This window comes from Miniopterus natalensis, chromosome 10 (genome assembly GCF_054644295.1).
Source record: "Miniopterus natalensis isolate mMinNat1 chromosome 10, mMinNat1.hap1, whole genome shotgun sequence".
Lineage (NCBI taxonomy): Eukaryota > Metazoa > Chordata > Mammalia > Chiroptera > Miniopteridae > Miniopterus > Miniopterus natalensis.
This window is the reverse complement of record NC_142090.1, coordinates 42,454,211-42,469,877: the sequence shown is the minus strand read 5'-3', so window position 1 is coordinate 42,469,877 and position 15,667 is coordinate 42,454,211. Positions and strand designations below refer to the sequence as shown.

The 15,667-nt window shown below is 39.4% G+C and overlaps 1 protein-coding gene across 1 annotated transcript in view; it reads right to left on the bottom strand.

The window, feature by feature from the left end:
• Positions 1-15,667, bottom strand: part of COG5 (component of oligomeric golgi complex 5) — a 324,959-nt gene that overhangs the window by 29,311 nt on the left and 279,981 nt on the right. Inside the window, exon 17 of the mRNA XM_087821091.1 lies at positions 12,315-12,418. Coding sequence (XP_087677217.1) covers positions 12,315-12,418 — 104 coding nt within the window. The remainder of the gene's footprint in view (positions 1-12,314; positions 12,419-15,667) is intronic.

The window sequence follows — 15,667 nt, the reverse complement described above, 5'->3', positions numbered from 1 at the left end:
AGACAGTTATTTATAAAGGAGCTCCCATAACACTGTCAGCTGATTTCTCAACAGAAACTTTTCAGGCCAGAAGGATTAGTATGAAATATTCAAAGTGATGAAAAGCAAGGACCTACAACCAAGACTACTCTACTAACCAGCAAGACTATCATTTCAAATTAAAAGAGAAATAAAGAGCTTCCAGAAAACAGAAAAATAAAGGAGTTTATCATCACCAAGCAAGTATTACAAGGAATGTTAATAGGTCCTAGCTAGGTGGCTCAGTTGGTTGGAGTGTCATCCCATATATCAAGAGGTTGCAGGTTTGATTCCCGGTCGGGGCACATGCCTAGGTTGCAGGTTCAATCCCTGGTCGGGGTGTGTATGGGAGGCAACCTATCAATGTTTCTCTCTCACATTGATGTGTGTGTGTGGGTTTTTTCCTCTCTCTCTCTCTCCTTTCCTCTCTCTCCTTCTCCCTTCCTCTCTTTAAAATCAATAAAAGTATCCTTGGGTGAGGGTTAAAAAAAAAGGTAGAAACATAAAAAGGACTTCCTTAAGGAAGAAAATGAACATAAATATGAGTAATAAAATGGCAATAACTGTGAACCTATCAGTAACAACTTTAAATGTAAATGGATTAAATGCTCCAATCGAAAGACAGGGTGGTTGATTAGATAATGAAATAAAACCCATATATATGCTCTCTACAAGAGACCCACTTCTGATAGAAAAACACAACACAGATTGAAAGAGATGGAAAAAGATATTTCATGAAAATGAAAACAAACAAAAAGGCCGGGGTGGCAATATTTGTATCACACAAAACAGACTAAAACAAAGGCTATAACAAGAAACAAAGAAAGACATTACATAATTAGAAAGGGATCAATCCAACAGAGAATATAACCTTTGTAAACACTGATACGCCAACATAGGAGCACCTAAATATATAAAGCAAATATTGATGGACAAAAAGAGAGAGCTCAACAGTAATAGTCATAGTAGGAAAGTTTAACTACACTGACATCAATGGATAGATCTTTCAGACAGAAAATCAACAAGGAGGCAGTGGCCTTAAATGACACAATAAACAAAAAGTATTTAATTGGTACTTTTAGATTATTTCACCCCAAAGCAGCAGAATATACATTCTTTCAAGTACACATGGAACATTTTCCAAAATAGACCATGTTAGGTCATAAAACAAGCCTCAAAAATTCAAGAAGATTGAAGTCATATCAAACATCTTCTCTGACCACAATGTTATGAAATGAGAAATCAATTACAATAAAAAAACTGAAAAACACACAAACATATGGAAGTTAAATAACGTTACTAAACAATGAATGGGTTAACAATGAGATCAAGCAAGAAATGAAAAGATACCTTGAGACAAATGAAAATGAAAACACAACAACCCACAATCTATGGGACACAATAAAAGTAGTCCTAAGAGGGAAATTCATAGCATTACAGAAAAAGAAAAAAGAAAAATCATGCCCTGGTCAGTTTTGCTCAGTGGTTAGAGCATCAGTCTGCATACTGAAGGGTCCCGGGTTCTATTCTAGCCTAGGGCACGTGCTGGGGCTGTAGGCTTGATCCCGGCATGTGTGCGATGCAATCAATGGATGTGTTTCTCTCACATCAATGTTTTTCTCTCTCTCTCTCTCCCTTCCACTCTCTCTAAAAAGCATTGGAAAAATATCCTTGGGTGAGGCAAAAAAAAAAAAAAATCTCAAATAAACAATCTAACCTTACACCTAAAGAAACTAGCAAAAAACAAACAAGAACAACACCAAAAAGCCCAAAGTGAGTAGAAGGAAAGAAATAATAAAGATCAGAGTGGCAATAAACATAATAGTCTAAAAAAGATATGAAATATCAGTGAAACCAAGAGCTGCTTCTTTGAAAAGATAAATAAGATTATTAGACCTTTAACTAGACGCATCAAGAAAAAAAAGGAAGAGAAGGAAATAATATAAAGTGATGAAAGAAGAGAAGTGACAAGTGACACCATAGAAAGACAAAGGATTATAGGAAAATAATATGAACAATGGAGGGTGTTGCTCAGTTGGTTGGAGCGACGTCCCATACACCAAAAGGTTATAGGTTCTATTCCCTGTCAAGGTGCATTCTGGTGTTTCTTTCTCCCTTCCTCTCTCTCTAAAATCAATTATAAAAAACATATAAAACACTGCTACTCTCCTCATTCAAGTTTCTTTTAAAAAGAAAAGGGAAAAAGAAAATATGAAAAATTACATGACAATAAATTGGACAATCTGAAAGAAATGGAAAATCCTAAAAATATACAATCTTCCAAAACTGAATCAAGAAACAAAAAATCTAGACAGACTGATTACAACCTAGGAAATCAAAGCAGTAATAAAAAAAAAAACTCTCAACAAACAAAACTCCTGGACTGGATGGCATCACAAGTAAATTTTACCAAACATTCAAAGAAGAATTAAGTTACCCTTTTCATACTATTCCAAAATATTCAAGAGGAAGGAAGACTCCCAAGCTCATTTTACAAGGCCACCATTATCCTGATTCCAAAACCAGATAAAGACATCAAAAGAGAGAAAATTATAGGACAATATCTCTGACAAACATAAATGCAAAAATTCTCAACAAAATATAAGCAAACTGAATTCAGCAATACATTAAAAAGATCACATGCCATAGTCAAAGGGATTTATTTCTGGGATGCAAGGCTGGTACAATATCCACGAATCAACAATGTGATACACCATATTAAACAAAATGAGGATAAAAGTTATATGATCATATGAATAGATGCAGAAAAAGCATTTGACACAGTACCTTTTTAAAAAATATATATTTTTATTGATTTCAGAGAGAGGAAGGGAGAGGGGGAGGGGAGAAGAGATAGAGATAGAGATAGATAGAGATAGAGATACAGATAGAGATAGAGATGGAGATGGAGATGGAGATGGAGATGGAAAGAGAGAGAGAGAGAGAGAGAAACATCAATGATGAGAGTTATCATTGATCGGTTGCCTCCTGCAGGCCCCCAACTGGGGATAGAGCCTGCAACCCAGGCATGTGCCCTGACCGGGAATCGAACCTCAATCTCCTGGACCCTAGGTTGATGCTCAACTGCTGAGCCACGCCTGCCGGGCTACACAATCCATTTTTTATAAAAACTCTCAGCAAAGTGGGGCTAGAGGAAACATATCTCAACATAGTAAAGGCCACATATGACAAACCCACAGCTAACATCATATACAACTGGGAAAAACTAAAAGCATTTTCCTTAAGATCAGGAACACGACAGAGATGTCTACTTTCACCACTCTTGTTTCAACATAGTACTAGAATTCCTAACCACAGCAATCTGACAAGAAGAAATAAAAGGCATCCAAATTGTAAAGAAAGAAGTAAAAGTGTCATTATTTGCACGTCACATGATACTCTACATAGAGTACCCTAAAGATTCCACCAAAAAACTACTAGAATTGATAAACGAATTCAGAAAAGTAGCAGGATAAAACGTAAATAACCAGATCAGTTGCATTTTTATACACTCACAATGAACTACCAGAAAGGGAAACTAAGAAATAACCCCATTAAAAACTGCATCAAAAAAACCCAAACCTAGGAATAAATTTAATCAATGAGGAAAAAGACCTGTATTTAGGAAATTTTAAGACATCAGAGAAAGAAATTGAAGATGACACAAATAAATAAAAGCATATACTTATACTGTGCTCATGGATAAGATGAATTAACACCTTAAAATGTTCATACTACCCAAAACAACCTATGTTTCACAGAATGAGAACAAATAATCCAAATATTTATATGGAACCACAAAAGACCCTCAATAGCCACAGCAATCTTGAGAAAGAACAAAGTTGGAGGTATCACCCTACCTGATATGAAACTATACTACAAGACCATCATAATAAACACAGCATGGTACTATCCATAAAAACAGACACACGGATAAATGGAATAGAATGGAGAGTCCAGAAATAAACCCAAGCCTATATGGTGTATTAATATAGGACAAAGGAGGCAAGAACATACAATGTAGGAGGAAAGTCTATCCAATAAATGGTGTTGAGAAAATTGGACAGATACATGCAAAAAAAAACACCCCAAAACCAAAAATGAGACCACCTGCTAACACCATATATAAAAATAAACTCAAAATGGATTAAAGACTTAAATGTAAGACTTAAAGACTTAAATAATAAAACTATTAGGAGAAAACAAAGGCAGTAAAATCTCTGATATTTCTCTTAGCAATGTCAGAAAAAATAAACAAATGGGACTACATTAAACTAAAAAGTGTTTGCACAAAAGAAAACCATCAAAAAACCAAAAAGATAACCTACTGAATGGAAGAAGATATTTGCCAATGATGTATCAAATAAGAGGTTACTATCCAAAATTTATAAAGAACTTATACAACTTAACAACAAAAAACACAAACAATCCAATTAAAAAATGAACAGAGGACCTGAATAAAAATTTTTCCATAGAGGACATGCAGATGGTCAACAGACATATGAAAAGATGCTCAAGATCACTAATTATCAGAGAAATGCACATTAAAACCACAATGAAATATCATCTCACACCTCTCAGAATGGCTATCATCAATAAATCAACAAACTAGTATTGGTGAGGATGTTGAGAAAAGGGAACCCTTGTGCACTGTTGATGGGAATGCAAATTGTTGCAGCTACTACAGAAAACAGTATAGAGATCCCTCAAAAAATAAAAAATGTAACTGCCTAATGACCAGCAATTCCACTTCTGGATATATATCTAAAGAAACCCAAAACATATTCACTGCTATGTTCACTGTAGCATTATTTACCATAGCCAAGATATAGAAGCAACCCAAGTGCCCATCAATAAACAAGTGGATAAAAAGGTAGTGGTACATGTATACAATGGAATAGAACTCAGGGAGTCAATCAATTGATGTGTCTCACACTGATGTTTCTCTGTTTCTCTCTGTTCTCTCTCTCTCTCTTAAAATATCCTCAGGTGAGAATTTAAAAAAGGAAAAAAAAAGTGATGCCTACTTCTGGAATAGTTTAATCCAACTTTACCTTATATTTCATGTAAGCCATACATATATAACACGACATATCAGAATTACTAAAAACAATATCCTAGAAAGTGGGAAAATTATAGCTTTACTATAGGAACAATACTTTAAATAACTATAAAGCAACAGTGATCCACAGTCCTATACTTCCATGTATGGAAAATGACTTTCAGTAGAATCTCAAATGTCTGCCATATATGAATGAGATCAAATAGAACCACCAAAGGCCATTTGGGGGGAAAAATATGGATGTTATACACCTTAAAATAATGCTTCAAACTCATGGTAACCCTGAAGTTAAAGAACCAATCTGGCTCAAGAAGAGAAACAAGATGGCGCCATAGGTAACAGCTGTACCCGCCGCCTCCCACAACCACATCAAAATTACAACTAAAATACAGAACAACCATCACTCAGAATCTCCTGAAATCTAGCTGAACAGAAGTCCTACAACCAGGGAACTGAAGAAGCATTAAGACCAGTAGGAGGGGCGGAGACGCAGGAGGATTGGGGCTGAATCCCGGAGACTTGGCTGCGGGCCCACACCGGGTGCCTGGGTTGAAACCCGGGAGGGATATCTCAGTGGTGGAGGTTTCCTGGAGGAGTGAGGGGTCCCAGCCCCACATCGGGCTCCCAGCCCAGGGCTCCAAGGCTGGGAAGATAAGTCCCTCAACTTTGGGCTGTGAAAAACAGTGGGGACTGTTGCTGCGAAACACGGAGGTTGCAGGAGTCCCAGGCTTTCCTCTTAAAGGGCCAGTGCATGGACTCAGACGCGCTCTCTCTGAGCCACAGTGCCAGGCAGAAGCTTGAAAGGTACCTGGGACATTTAGGGAGGAACTAACTTGCCTGAAATTGGGGCAAGAGCTGGAGGGGCAGCTTTCTCCTAGACAGAAGAGCTGACAGAGGCCATTGCTCCTTTGGCGAGCCCTCACACCACAGAGCCAGCAGGCAGGCGCCATATTTGAATCTCCATTACCTGACTCATGCCTTTCACCCTGCTCTGGTCATTCCAGGAGAACCCTCCCTTCACTACGTGCATGCTCATCCAAGTCATTTCCAGTGGCTTTTCTATGCAAGTGGCCTCTCAAGCCTTTTGCTTAGGACTTTCCTAAAATCTCTGATAAGTGGCCCCAGGCCTGGCACTAGCAGCAGCCTGCATTGGTTCATAGCTTGGCCTCTCCTGGACAATGCCAAGTCCAGCACAAGTACCAGCCAACTATGGTTTGCTGTGTAGCTCATGCTGGGTGGCCCTGGGGAAGTCACTGGCAGAGGCTGACTTTGCACCTCCCGGGAGGACCCAGAGACAGTGCACCTGGTGGTCAAACTCGACCATGCTGGATTACAACCCTACCACATCCACAAGTGACACACTCAAGGGGCGCACTTGGTGAACACCAAAGCCCCACTGAAGTAAATCCTGCTCCATAGGGGTGTCTGCAGCACAGCAGCTCTTTGGCTATAGTTGCAGCTGGTCCTCAAAGCCGACTGGCCTGGGGGGTCAATTCCTCCCAGTGCCGCCAATAGCAACCAAGACTCAACTACAACAGGACAGTGCACACAGCACACACAGGGGAGCACCTAGAAGGCCCAGCTCAGGTGGCTGAGGAGGCTGAGCCACTGGACCCTATAGGACACCTACTACACAAAGCCACTCTACAAATTCCAGGAGACATAGCAGCTCTACCTAATACATAAAAACAAACACCTGGGAGCAGCCAAAGTGCAGAGAAAGGAAACATGTCACAAAGGAAAGAACAGAAGAAATCTCCAGGAAACGAACTAAATGAAATAGAACCAAGCAAGCTAACAGATACAGAGTTCAGAATTTTGGTTATAAGGATGCTCAAGGATATTAGTAAGACTATTACGAAAACAAGTGAGACCACTGATGACATAATAAAATACCTATCAGAAATGAAGGCTAAATGAACAGAAATGAAGAATAATTTACAGGGAATCAACAGTAGAGTAGAGGATGCTGAGAATCAAATCAGCAATTTGGAACATGAGGAAACAAAAAACACCCAACCAGAACAGCAAAAAGAAAAAAGAATCCAGAAATATGATAATAGTATAAGGAGCCTCTGGGACAACTTCAAGAGGCCCAACATTCATATTATTGGGATGCCAGAAGGAGAAGAATGAGAGCAAGAAATTGAAAACCTATTTGAAAAATAATTACAGAAAACTTCCCCTACCTGAGAAAAGAAACAGACTTACAAGTCCAGGAAGCACAGAGAGTTCCAAACAAGAGGAACTCAAAGAGGCCCACAGCAAGACACATCATAATTAAAATGCCGAAGGTTAAAGACAAAGAGAGGATCTTAAAAGCAGCAAGAGAAAAGCAATTAGTTACCTACAAGGGAACACCCATACTACTGTCAGCTGATTTCTCAACAGAAACTTTGCAGGCCAGAAGGGAGTGGCAAGAAATTTTCAGTGATGAAAAACAAGAACCTACAACCAAGATTGCTCTACTGAGCAAAGCTATCATTTAGAACTGAAGGTCAGATAAAGAGCTTCACAAATAGGAAAAACCTAAAGGAGTTCATCACCAGCAGACCATTACTACATGAAATGTTGAAGGGTCTTCTTTAAGAAGCTAATGAACAAAAGAATCCGGCAAACTAAATAGATCCAGAGACATTGACGCATGCAACAGACGGTCATATTTCAGAGGGAAGAGGAAAGGGGGGTGGAGGGTGGGAAGAGATTAACCAAAGAAGTTATATGCATATATGCATAACTCATGGACACAGACAATAATGGAGTGAAGGCTTGGGGAGGGGGTGGGAGCAAGGTGGAGGGGGTCAATGGGGGAAAAAATGGGACACCTATAACACTTTCAACAATAAAATTAAAAAAAAAAAGAAGAACCAATCTGGCTCACTAGTACTTAGGCAAACTAGTAAGAGAATACCTACTTGGGAAACCAACTTTCAATGTCCAATGCGTTATCTTAGGCACTAGTTTGACTCACCAATATAATTATTGAAGTAAGTATCTGACCAATCTTATAAAACAAGTCTTTAAAACCTTCTCATTTTTGCTTACTTTTCATAGGCACTGATGATTGGTCTAACTGGAACCTTTCAGATCAATTTTAAACAAAGTTCATTTCCTCCCAAATAGTAGTATCAGCAATTTTATATTCCTTTATCCAAATATTATAGTACTTTTGTGTAGAATCCACTTCACCCTTCTGTGCTTCCTGTCAGTAAAAGTAGAGACTGACCTTTCACCCTTCAAAAAATACTTTGTAAATGAAATGATAAATGATTTGAATATTTAAATGTTTAACTCTAGAGTGGTTAAATTCTGTTTTGTTGTTTTGGGTTTTTTTTTTTAAATCACCCTAAGGATGTGTAAATTATGTGGATGAGAAAAGGGGTCCTATGGAAAGAAGTAGTATAGACTACTTTCCATAGTATCACAGGGTGAAATGATCATAAATTCCTGATTGGGCAGATTATGGTGGTTAGTCATGCCCTGCCAGTTTATAACTTTAGTTAGCGGTTTACCTTTGCTTTAAGCAAACCCTGCCTGTTTCTGTATATCTAGGTTAACACATCTTTGAAATGCTTCCTTTCAGACCCCTCAAGAGAGCATATAATATTAACTACCCCGTAATCCCATCCCCATGTTGCTTACTTCCACCTTCATGTAATCTTCTTTGTGTTCCCTCCTTAATTTCAAACCATAAAAGAAACTGTAAACTGTTATTCTTGGGAGCATTTATCTATCTGTTGAGATCTTGCTTCCAGGTATATCCTCTGTTTGGCTCAAATAAATTTTTATAAAAATTCTCTATAGGTTTGGACATTTCTTACATAGACAATAACTATTCCAAATTCTCCATAAAAGGTTTTCTAATCTACTGAGTCAAAACCATTTTACTCTTCTTAAAAAGAGTGCAGTAAACACTGGTTTAGAAAACTTGATCCTTTTTTTTTTTAACTTATCTTTATTGTTGAAAGTATTACAGATGGCCCCCAATATCCCCACTGGCCTCCTCTACTCCGCATCCACCCCACCCCCAGACCTTCCCCATAGTGATGTCTATGTCCATGGGTTATGCTTATAAACATATAAGTTCTTTGATTAATCTCTCCCCACCCACTCCCCCATCCCTACCTTCCCTCTGAGATTCTTCAGTCTATGTCTCTGGATCTATTTTGTTTATCAGTTTATTTTGTTTATTACATTCCACATGAGTGAGATCATGTGGTACTTGTCTTTCTTTGACTGCCTAATTTTACTTATCATAATCATTTTAGGGTCAGTTTCCTTGTTGATTTTTTGTCTGGAAGACCTACCCAGTGAAATCAGTGGGGTGTTAAAGTCTCCTACTATGACTGTACTGCTGTTGATCACACCCTTAAAGTCCTCTATAAGTTTTTTTATAAGTTTAGGTTCTTCTATATTGGGTGCATATATGTTTATCAGGGTTATATCCTCTCGTTAGATCCATTCTTTTAGTATTATGTAGTGACTTTTCTTGTCTCTCATTATAGTCTTCACTGTGAAGTCTATTTTGTCAGATATGAGTATTGATACCCCAGATTTTTTAAAATTTCCATTTGTATGGAAAAATTTTTTCCATCCCTTCACTCTCATCCTGTGTGAGTCTTTTGTTCTGAGGTGGGTCTCTTGTAGACAGCATATATTTGGGTCATGTTTTCTTATCCATTCAGGCACCCTATATCTTTTTATTGGAGCATTTAACCCATTTACATTAAAGGTTATTATTGATAGGTACTTATCTATTGCCATTTTAATTCTTTATGCCTATGTTTCTCTCTCTACTTCCACTTCTAATTACAGCAGTCCCTTTAACATTTCTTGCAATGCTGGTTTGGTGGTGAAAAATTCCTTTGCCTTTTTTTAATCTGGGAAGCTCTTTATTTCACCATCTATCTTGAATAATAGTCTTGCTGGATAGAATAGTCTTAATTTCAGATTGCTGTTTTGCATTACCTTGAATACTTCATACCATTCCCTCTTGGCCTGTAGTGTTTCTGATGAGAAGTCAGCTGACATGGGAGCAGTATGAGAGCTCCTTTGTAGGTAAGATTGCTTTTCTCTAGCTGCCTTTAAGATTCTCTCTTTGTCTTGAATTCTTGGCATTTTAATTATGTGTCTGGGCGTGGGCCTCTTTGGATTCTTCTTGCTTGGGACTCTCTGTGCCTCCTAACTTGTGTGACGTTTTCCTTGACCAGGTTAGGGAAGTTTTCTGCCATTATTTCTTCAAACAAACTCTCTACACCCCTGCTTATTCTCTTCCCCTTCTGGCATTCCTATAATGTGAATACTGTTATATTTCATGTTGTTCCACAGCTCCCTTACAGTTTCCTCCTGTTTTTTGTTTTTTCTTTTTCGTTCTCTGATTGATTTTTTTCTACCCTGTCTTCTAATTTGCTGATCCGATCCTCATCTTCCTCTAATCTGCTGTTTATTCCTTCCAATGTATTCTTTATTTCTGCTATGGCATTCTTAATTTCCTTCATAGTTCCCATTATCTTTTCTCATGCTGTTGAGCATCCTTACAATCAGTATTCTGAACTCTACATTTGTTAGATTACTTATCTCCATTTCATATAGCTCTTTTTCTGGAGACTTCTCTTGTTCTTTCATTTGGGGCTTGTTTCCCCATTTTGGCTGCCTGTTTGGCTTTGTTTCTATGTATTAGGTAGATCTGCTAGGTCTCTCAGTCTTTTTGGAGGGTCTCTGGTGCAGGCAGATGTCAGACACAGTTTGTCACTGTCCCTGAGTACCCTGTTTGGAGCTATCAACAACCCTCAGCTTGAGGACTCCTCTGCTGTGGCTGGGTGCTGCTGGACAGGACCAAGATGCACATCAAAGTCTGCTTTTCCAAGGCCTGGGTCCAGAAGTAGATCAGGCAAAGACTCAAAGCACTCTGAGGTCTACCTCTGACTGCAGGCTGATTAATCGGATTCTCTTAATTAGCCTCAGGCTATAGAAACTCCTCTGGTAGGGCGACAGATTTTCCAGCAGGGTGGGGCAACTGTCCCCCCCCACCCCCATGCAAAAGCAGCAAAATGTCTACCTGAGAAAGATGTCCTCTGCAGTATGGGGGAATGACTTGGTATGGGAATCCAGATGGGTGCCTTCTGATCTCTATCTCCAGAGCCCACAACCCTAGATTCTCCTCACACAGCTCCTGTCCACTCTGCCCTCCCTCTGCTGAAGCCCAAGGTGAGTGGCTGCACCCAAAACTCTGTGTGTTGGCTCTTTAAGACGGTGCCTGAAGTTCCAGCCATCTCTCCCTGGCAGACAGAAATCTGGCTGTTTTTCACAGCCAGATGTAATATCGGCACCTTTCTCAATTTTGGTGCTCTTGACTGGGAAACCCAGCCTGGGGTTTAGATCCCAGAGTCTTCAGTGGAAACCCCCCACAGCTGAGATATCCCTCCAGATCTTCAGCTGCTGCCTGTGGGAGTCCAGTCAGCCCTCTCGCGCCTCCACACTTTCTACCGGTCTCTATACGGTCTCCGATTTAGGTCCTTGGTTATGAGGGTGCTCTCCAGCTTGTCTTCATTTGTATTTGATTATTCACGATGGTGTTTCTATATTTTAGTTGTAATTCCAGTTTGGTTCTGAGAGAGTGTCAGTGCAGCTTCCACTCAGTCCACTGCCATCTTTAATCTTGGAAATCTGATTCTTATTCTCAAGATCATATGATATGGATAAGCAATACACATATGAAATAGCTATGGAATAATACCAAAATGTTTATGGGTTAGGTGTGATATGACCAGATTAGATTGCCACAAAAATCTGAGAAAGGAAAATCCCTCTGGGAGGGGTTGGGAGGAGCCTGACCTCAAAGCCAGAGAAGGATTTGGATTTTACACAAGGAATACCATTCCTGTGCCAGAACTCAAGTACACGGTGTTTGTGAGAAGTAAAGAAAAAGATAAAACTGGAAAGGGAAGAAGGCACATACTACCAAAAGTGCTGAAGTGCCAAGCTGAGTCCTTAATAATTAATCATTATTGATTAATGATTCTTTTTCAATGATAGGAGAGAAATGATGAAAATAAGAATTGAAAAAATTTCATCTGCTAATGGTCCTCACAGTCAATAGAGTAGAATAAGGTTGGAACCCTGTCACAAGGGGAACAAACCTAGATATTAGGAGACTTTAGGGAGTGGTAGTGGATGAGGGAATGGAAAACAAATGCAATAAAGGCTAGTGAAAATTTTGGTTTAAAGTGATTACCCAGAAAAATCTTCTTGATGCATGGTGATGATTATGGCCTCTATAGCATCTCCCACTGAAGTCAGTAAGGGTTGCACAGCATTTCCCATAAGAACATAGATTGTCTGAAAAGAAAAAAGGACAGAAATACAAAAGTTAAGAAAACTAACACAAAGAAATCTGACAAGTGAGAAGCGTTTTGACTAAATGTTTTCATATTATATAAAATCCAAACTACATACAGTTTAATTATTACTCAACAGAAGTCTGCTCCTCTCTCTAACTGCTATCAGAAATGATTTTTAAAGCTTAATATTTGTAGAACATGGCACTGGAAAATCTCAACTCCCCCACTCCTCTCATTTTAGAAAAGGAGAGGAGTAGTGCCACTATGAAGTAAAGATCAATTGAACACACCTTTTAGTTGTGTTCTAATTCCTGAAAAGAGTGAGGCAAGACCAAATCTGATTCTTCAAAACCGGAACAACACCATATGCTGGTAATCAGAGTGAATATAATAAATATACTGGTGATTCTTAAAGGGCAGAACAGTTAGGCATTTCATGAATTGGGTTTCTATTTAGAATTTTATAGCAGTGATTCTCAACTGAGGGAATTTTGCTCCCTCATCTGAAAATGTTTGGAGACACTGTTTGATTGTTACAACTGGGAGGAGCCAAAGTTTTGTTACTAGCATTTAAAGGGTAGAGGATGGATATAATGATAAACATCCTACAGGACAATCCCCCACAACAAAGAACTAAAGTGTCAATAGTGCTAAGATTGAAAAACTGTTCTACAATGAGATATAATCACTGGTTAGGTTATGTAAGACTACAGACTTTAGTTATGGGTTTTTGTGTGTGAAAATATTGACTGGGCTTCAGTAAACACTTAAAATCTAAAATTTAAGTACATTATATATGTTTCAATTATGATTATACACAGAATGAAGATGGATGGCTTTGGTTCATACAAATTTCAATCAATGACCCTTATTTGATAAATTTCTAAATGTCATCTCTAGCCCTTTGAGGAACTTGCAATCTAGTCACAAGAGAAAACAAGTTATAGTGATATCAGTGCTCTACAGAGTGCTATGGGATCATGAGAGAGACCTTCAACTTATACTGAGAGGACTGAAAACCAAAAGGTGTTGCTTGAACTGAATTTCAAAAGACAAATAGCTAGGAACCACTTGACATACAGTGGGGCTAGGAGGGCTTATATATATATATATATATATATATATATATATATATATATATATATATATATATATTTAATATATCTTTATTGATTTCAGAGAGAGGAAAGGAGAGAGAGAGAGCTAGAAACATCAATGATGAGAGAGTCATTGACTGGATGCAGCCCGCAACCTGGGCATGTGCCCTGACCGGGAATCGAACCCTGATCGCCTGGATCCTAGGTCGACGCTTAACCGCTGAGCCATGCCCGGCCGGGCAGGAGGGCTTATATTAAAGGCAGAGGGGCCTGGGGAAGCTGATGATTTGGGGAACTGCAAGCATTCAGTATAGATAATGTGAGCTGCCTGCCTATGTGGAAGAGAGCCAGGCAGCAGATGTACTCTGTGTAGGCTGCTAAAAAGTTGGGAGTTTATCCTGAAGGACTGGGAAATCAATGATGGGTTTTAAGCAATGCAAAAATGTGGTCAAAGGTTTGAATTCGGGAAAAATAATGTTGGATAGTAGATTGCATAAATCAGACTAACGGCAGGAGGACACAGTAATAGTATAGATGCAAAATGGTGAGCACCAGAACCAAACCACAGGCAACAGAAATAGACATGAGGAGATAGGACGAAGATACTTTGAAAAGAGAACCAAATTTTCATTGTTGCTGTTTTTTAAAATGTTTTTATTGATTTTAGAGAGAGAAGAAGGGAGAGGGAGAGAGAGAAACATCAATGATAGAGAAACATTGATCAGCTGCCTCCTGCATACCCCCTACTGGGGAAGGAGCCCGTAAGCCGGGTCCTGATAGGAAACTGAATCAGGGATCTCTCAGTGTATGGCACAGCACTCACCTAACTGAGCCACACTGGCCAGGGCTCATTTGTGTGTTTTTTCCACATTAAAAAAATTTTTTAATGAGATTTCCTATTATTTTATTTATTATTAGCATTTTTTCTTTACCTCACTGAAATTCTTGCCTGATAATTGTAGCGTTTGGGTCACTTCAAGGTTGACAGATGTTGTCTTTTCCCTTGAGAATAACATTTTCTAGCTTTTTGTATATATATAATCATTTTTAATATATCCTGTATACTGTGCATGTTAGATTGTGTAGACTCAGTATGCTTTGATATTCCTCCTAAGAGTGTTGATGTTTCTTTAGCAATTAATTAGCTTGATTAGACTCAATCTGTACACTGATACCTGCAGTTGGCCATGTCTTAGATCCCAGTTCAGTTCCTTAAGCCTTACTTGCAAAAACCAGTTTTAGTTTGCTTTGTACACCCATGGTTGATGAGACAAATGAAGACCAGTGCTGAATTGGAACAGAGAATTAGGCATTCTTCTCTGGCTCTCCCCTTTCTGAGGTTTGCCTCTCACTTTCCAGCAGCCTTGGTTGAACCAGGGCTCTTTCCCAATGTGCCTTTGACTTGAAAGTCTGTTTTTTTGTTTTTTCCCCCCTGAGTTTTAGCCACCCAGGCTTGCCTCTGCCACTGCTGTAGTCACTCTTAGAGCAAAGTTACACACACAAAAAATGGAAAACTAAGAGGAGGGAAGATGGCGGCATTGTGAGAAGAAGCAGAGCACCCCTGCTCCCAGCCACGGACTTGATTTACTCCTAAAATATTACATAACCAGCTTGGAAAAACCAGATAAACATACTTGAGTGGACATATTGCGAGGAGGGAGCATTGAAGAAATATCACAGAGTCCGGTAAGAGGGGCAGTGTAGAAAGGGGAAGATGCCCTAAAACCTTGCTGGGCTCCGAGCTCAGAGGCTTGGAGGCTGCAAAGTTCCCTCCCCTTAGGAGTGCGGACCAGCTTCCAAAAGCGGGGATCTTATACCCAGAGCAGAGATGGGAAGAAGTGCCCCCTGAAGAGGGCAGAGGGACCCAGGAGAGCTGTGTGCCCACAAGGAGGGGAAGGGGCAATACTAGTGAAACAAAGCTTCTAATGGTGGCTGTGACTGGCATCTAATGCTCAGGGTGCTGACCATCGGAAAGGCTGTCCCAAAGTGTGCAGTACCCAAGTAGAAAGGGACCAGAGGTCTGCACTAAGCAGCCACACACAGGGACCCTGTCTTCTTGTAAGGCGTTGTGTTGAGCCCTAGAAAGCATTTAATCTGTGTGGCAAGAAAAAGGGCAGGAGAGCCCTCACACCCTGAGCTCCCTCCTGGTG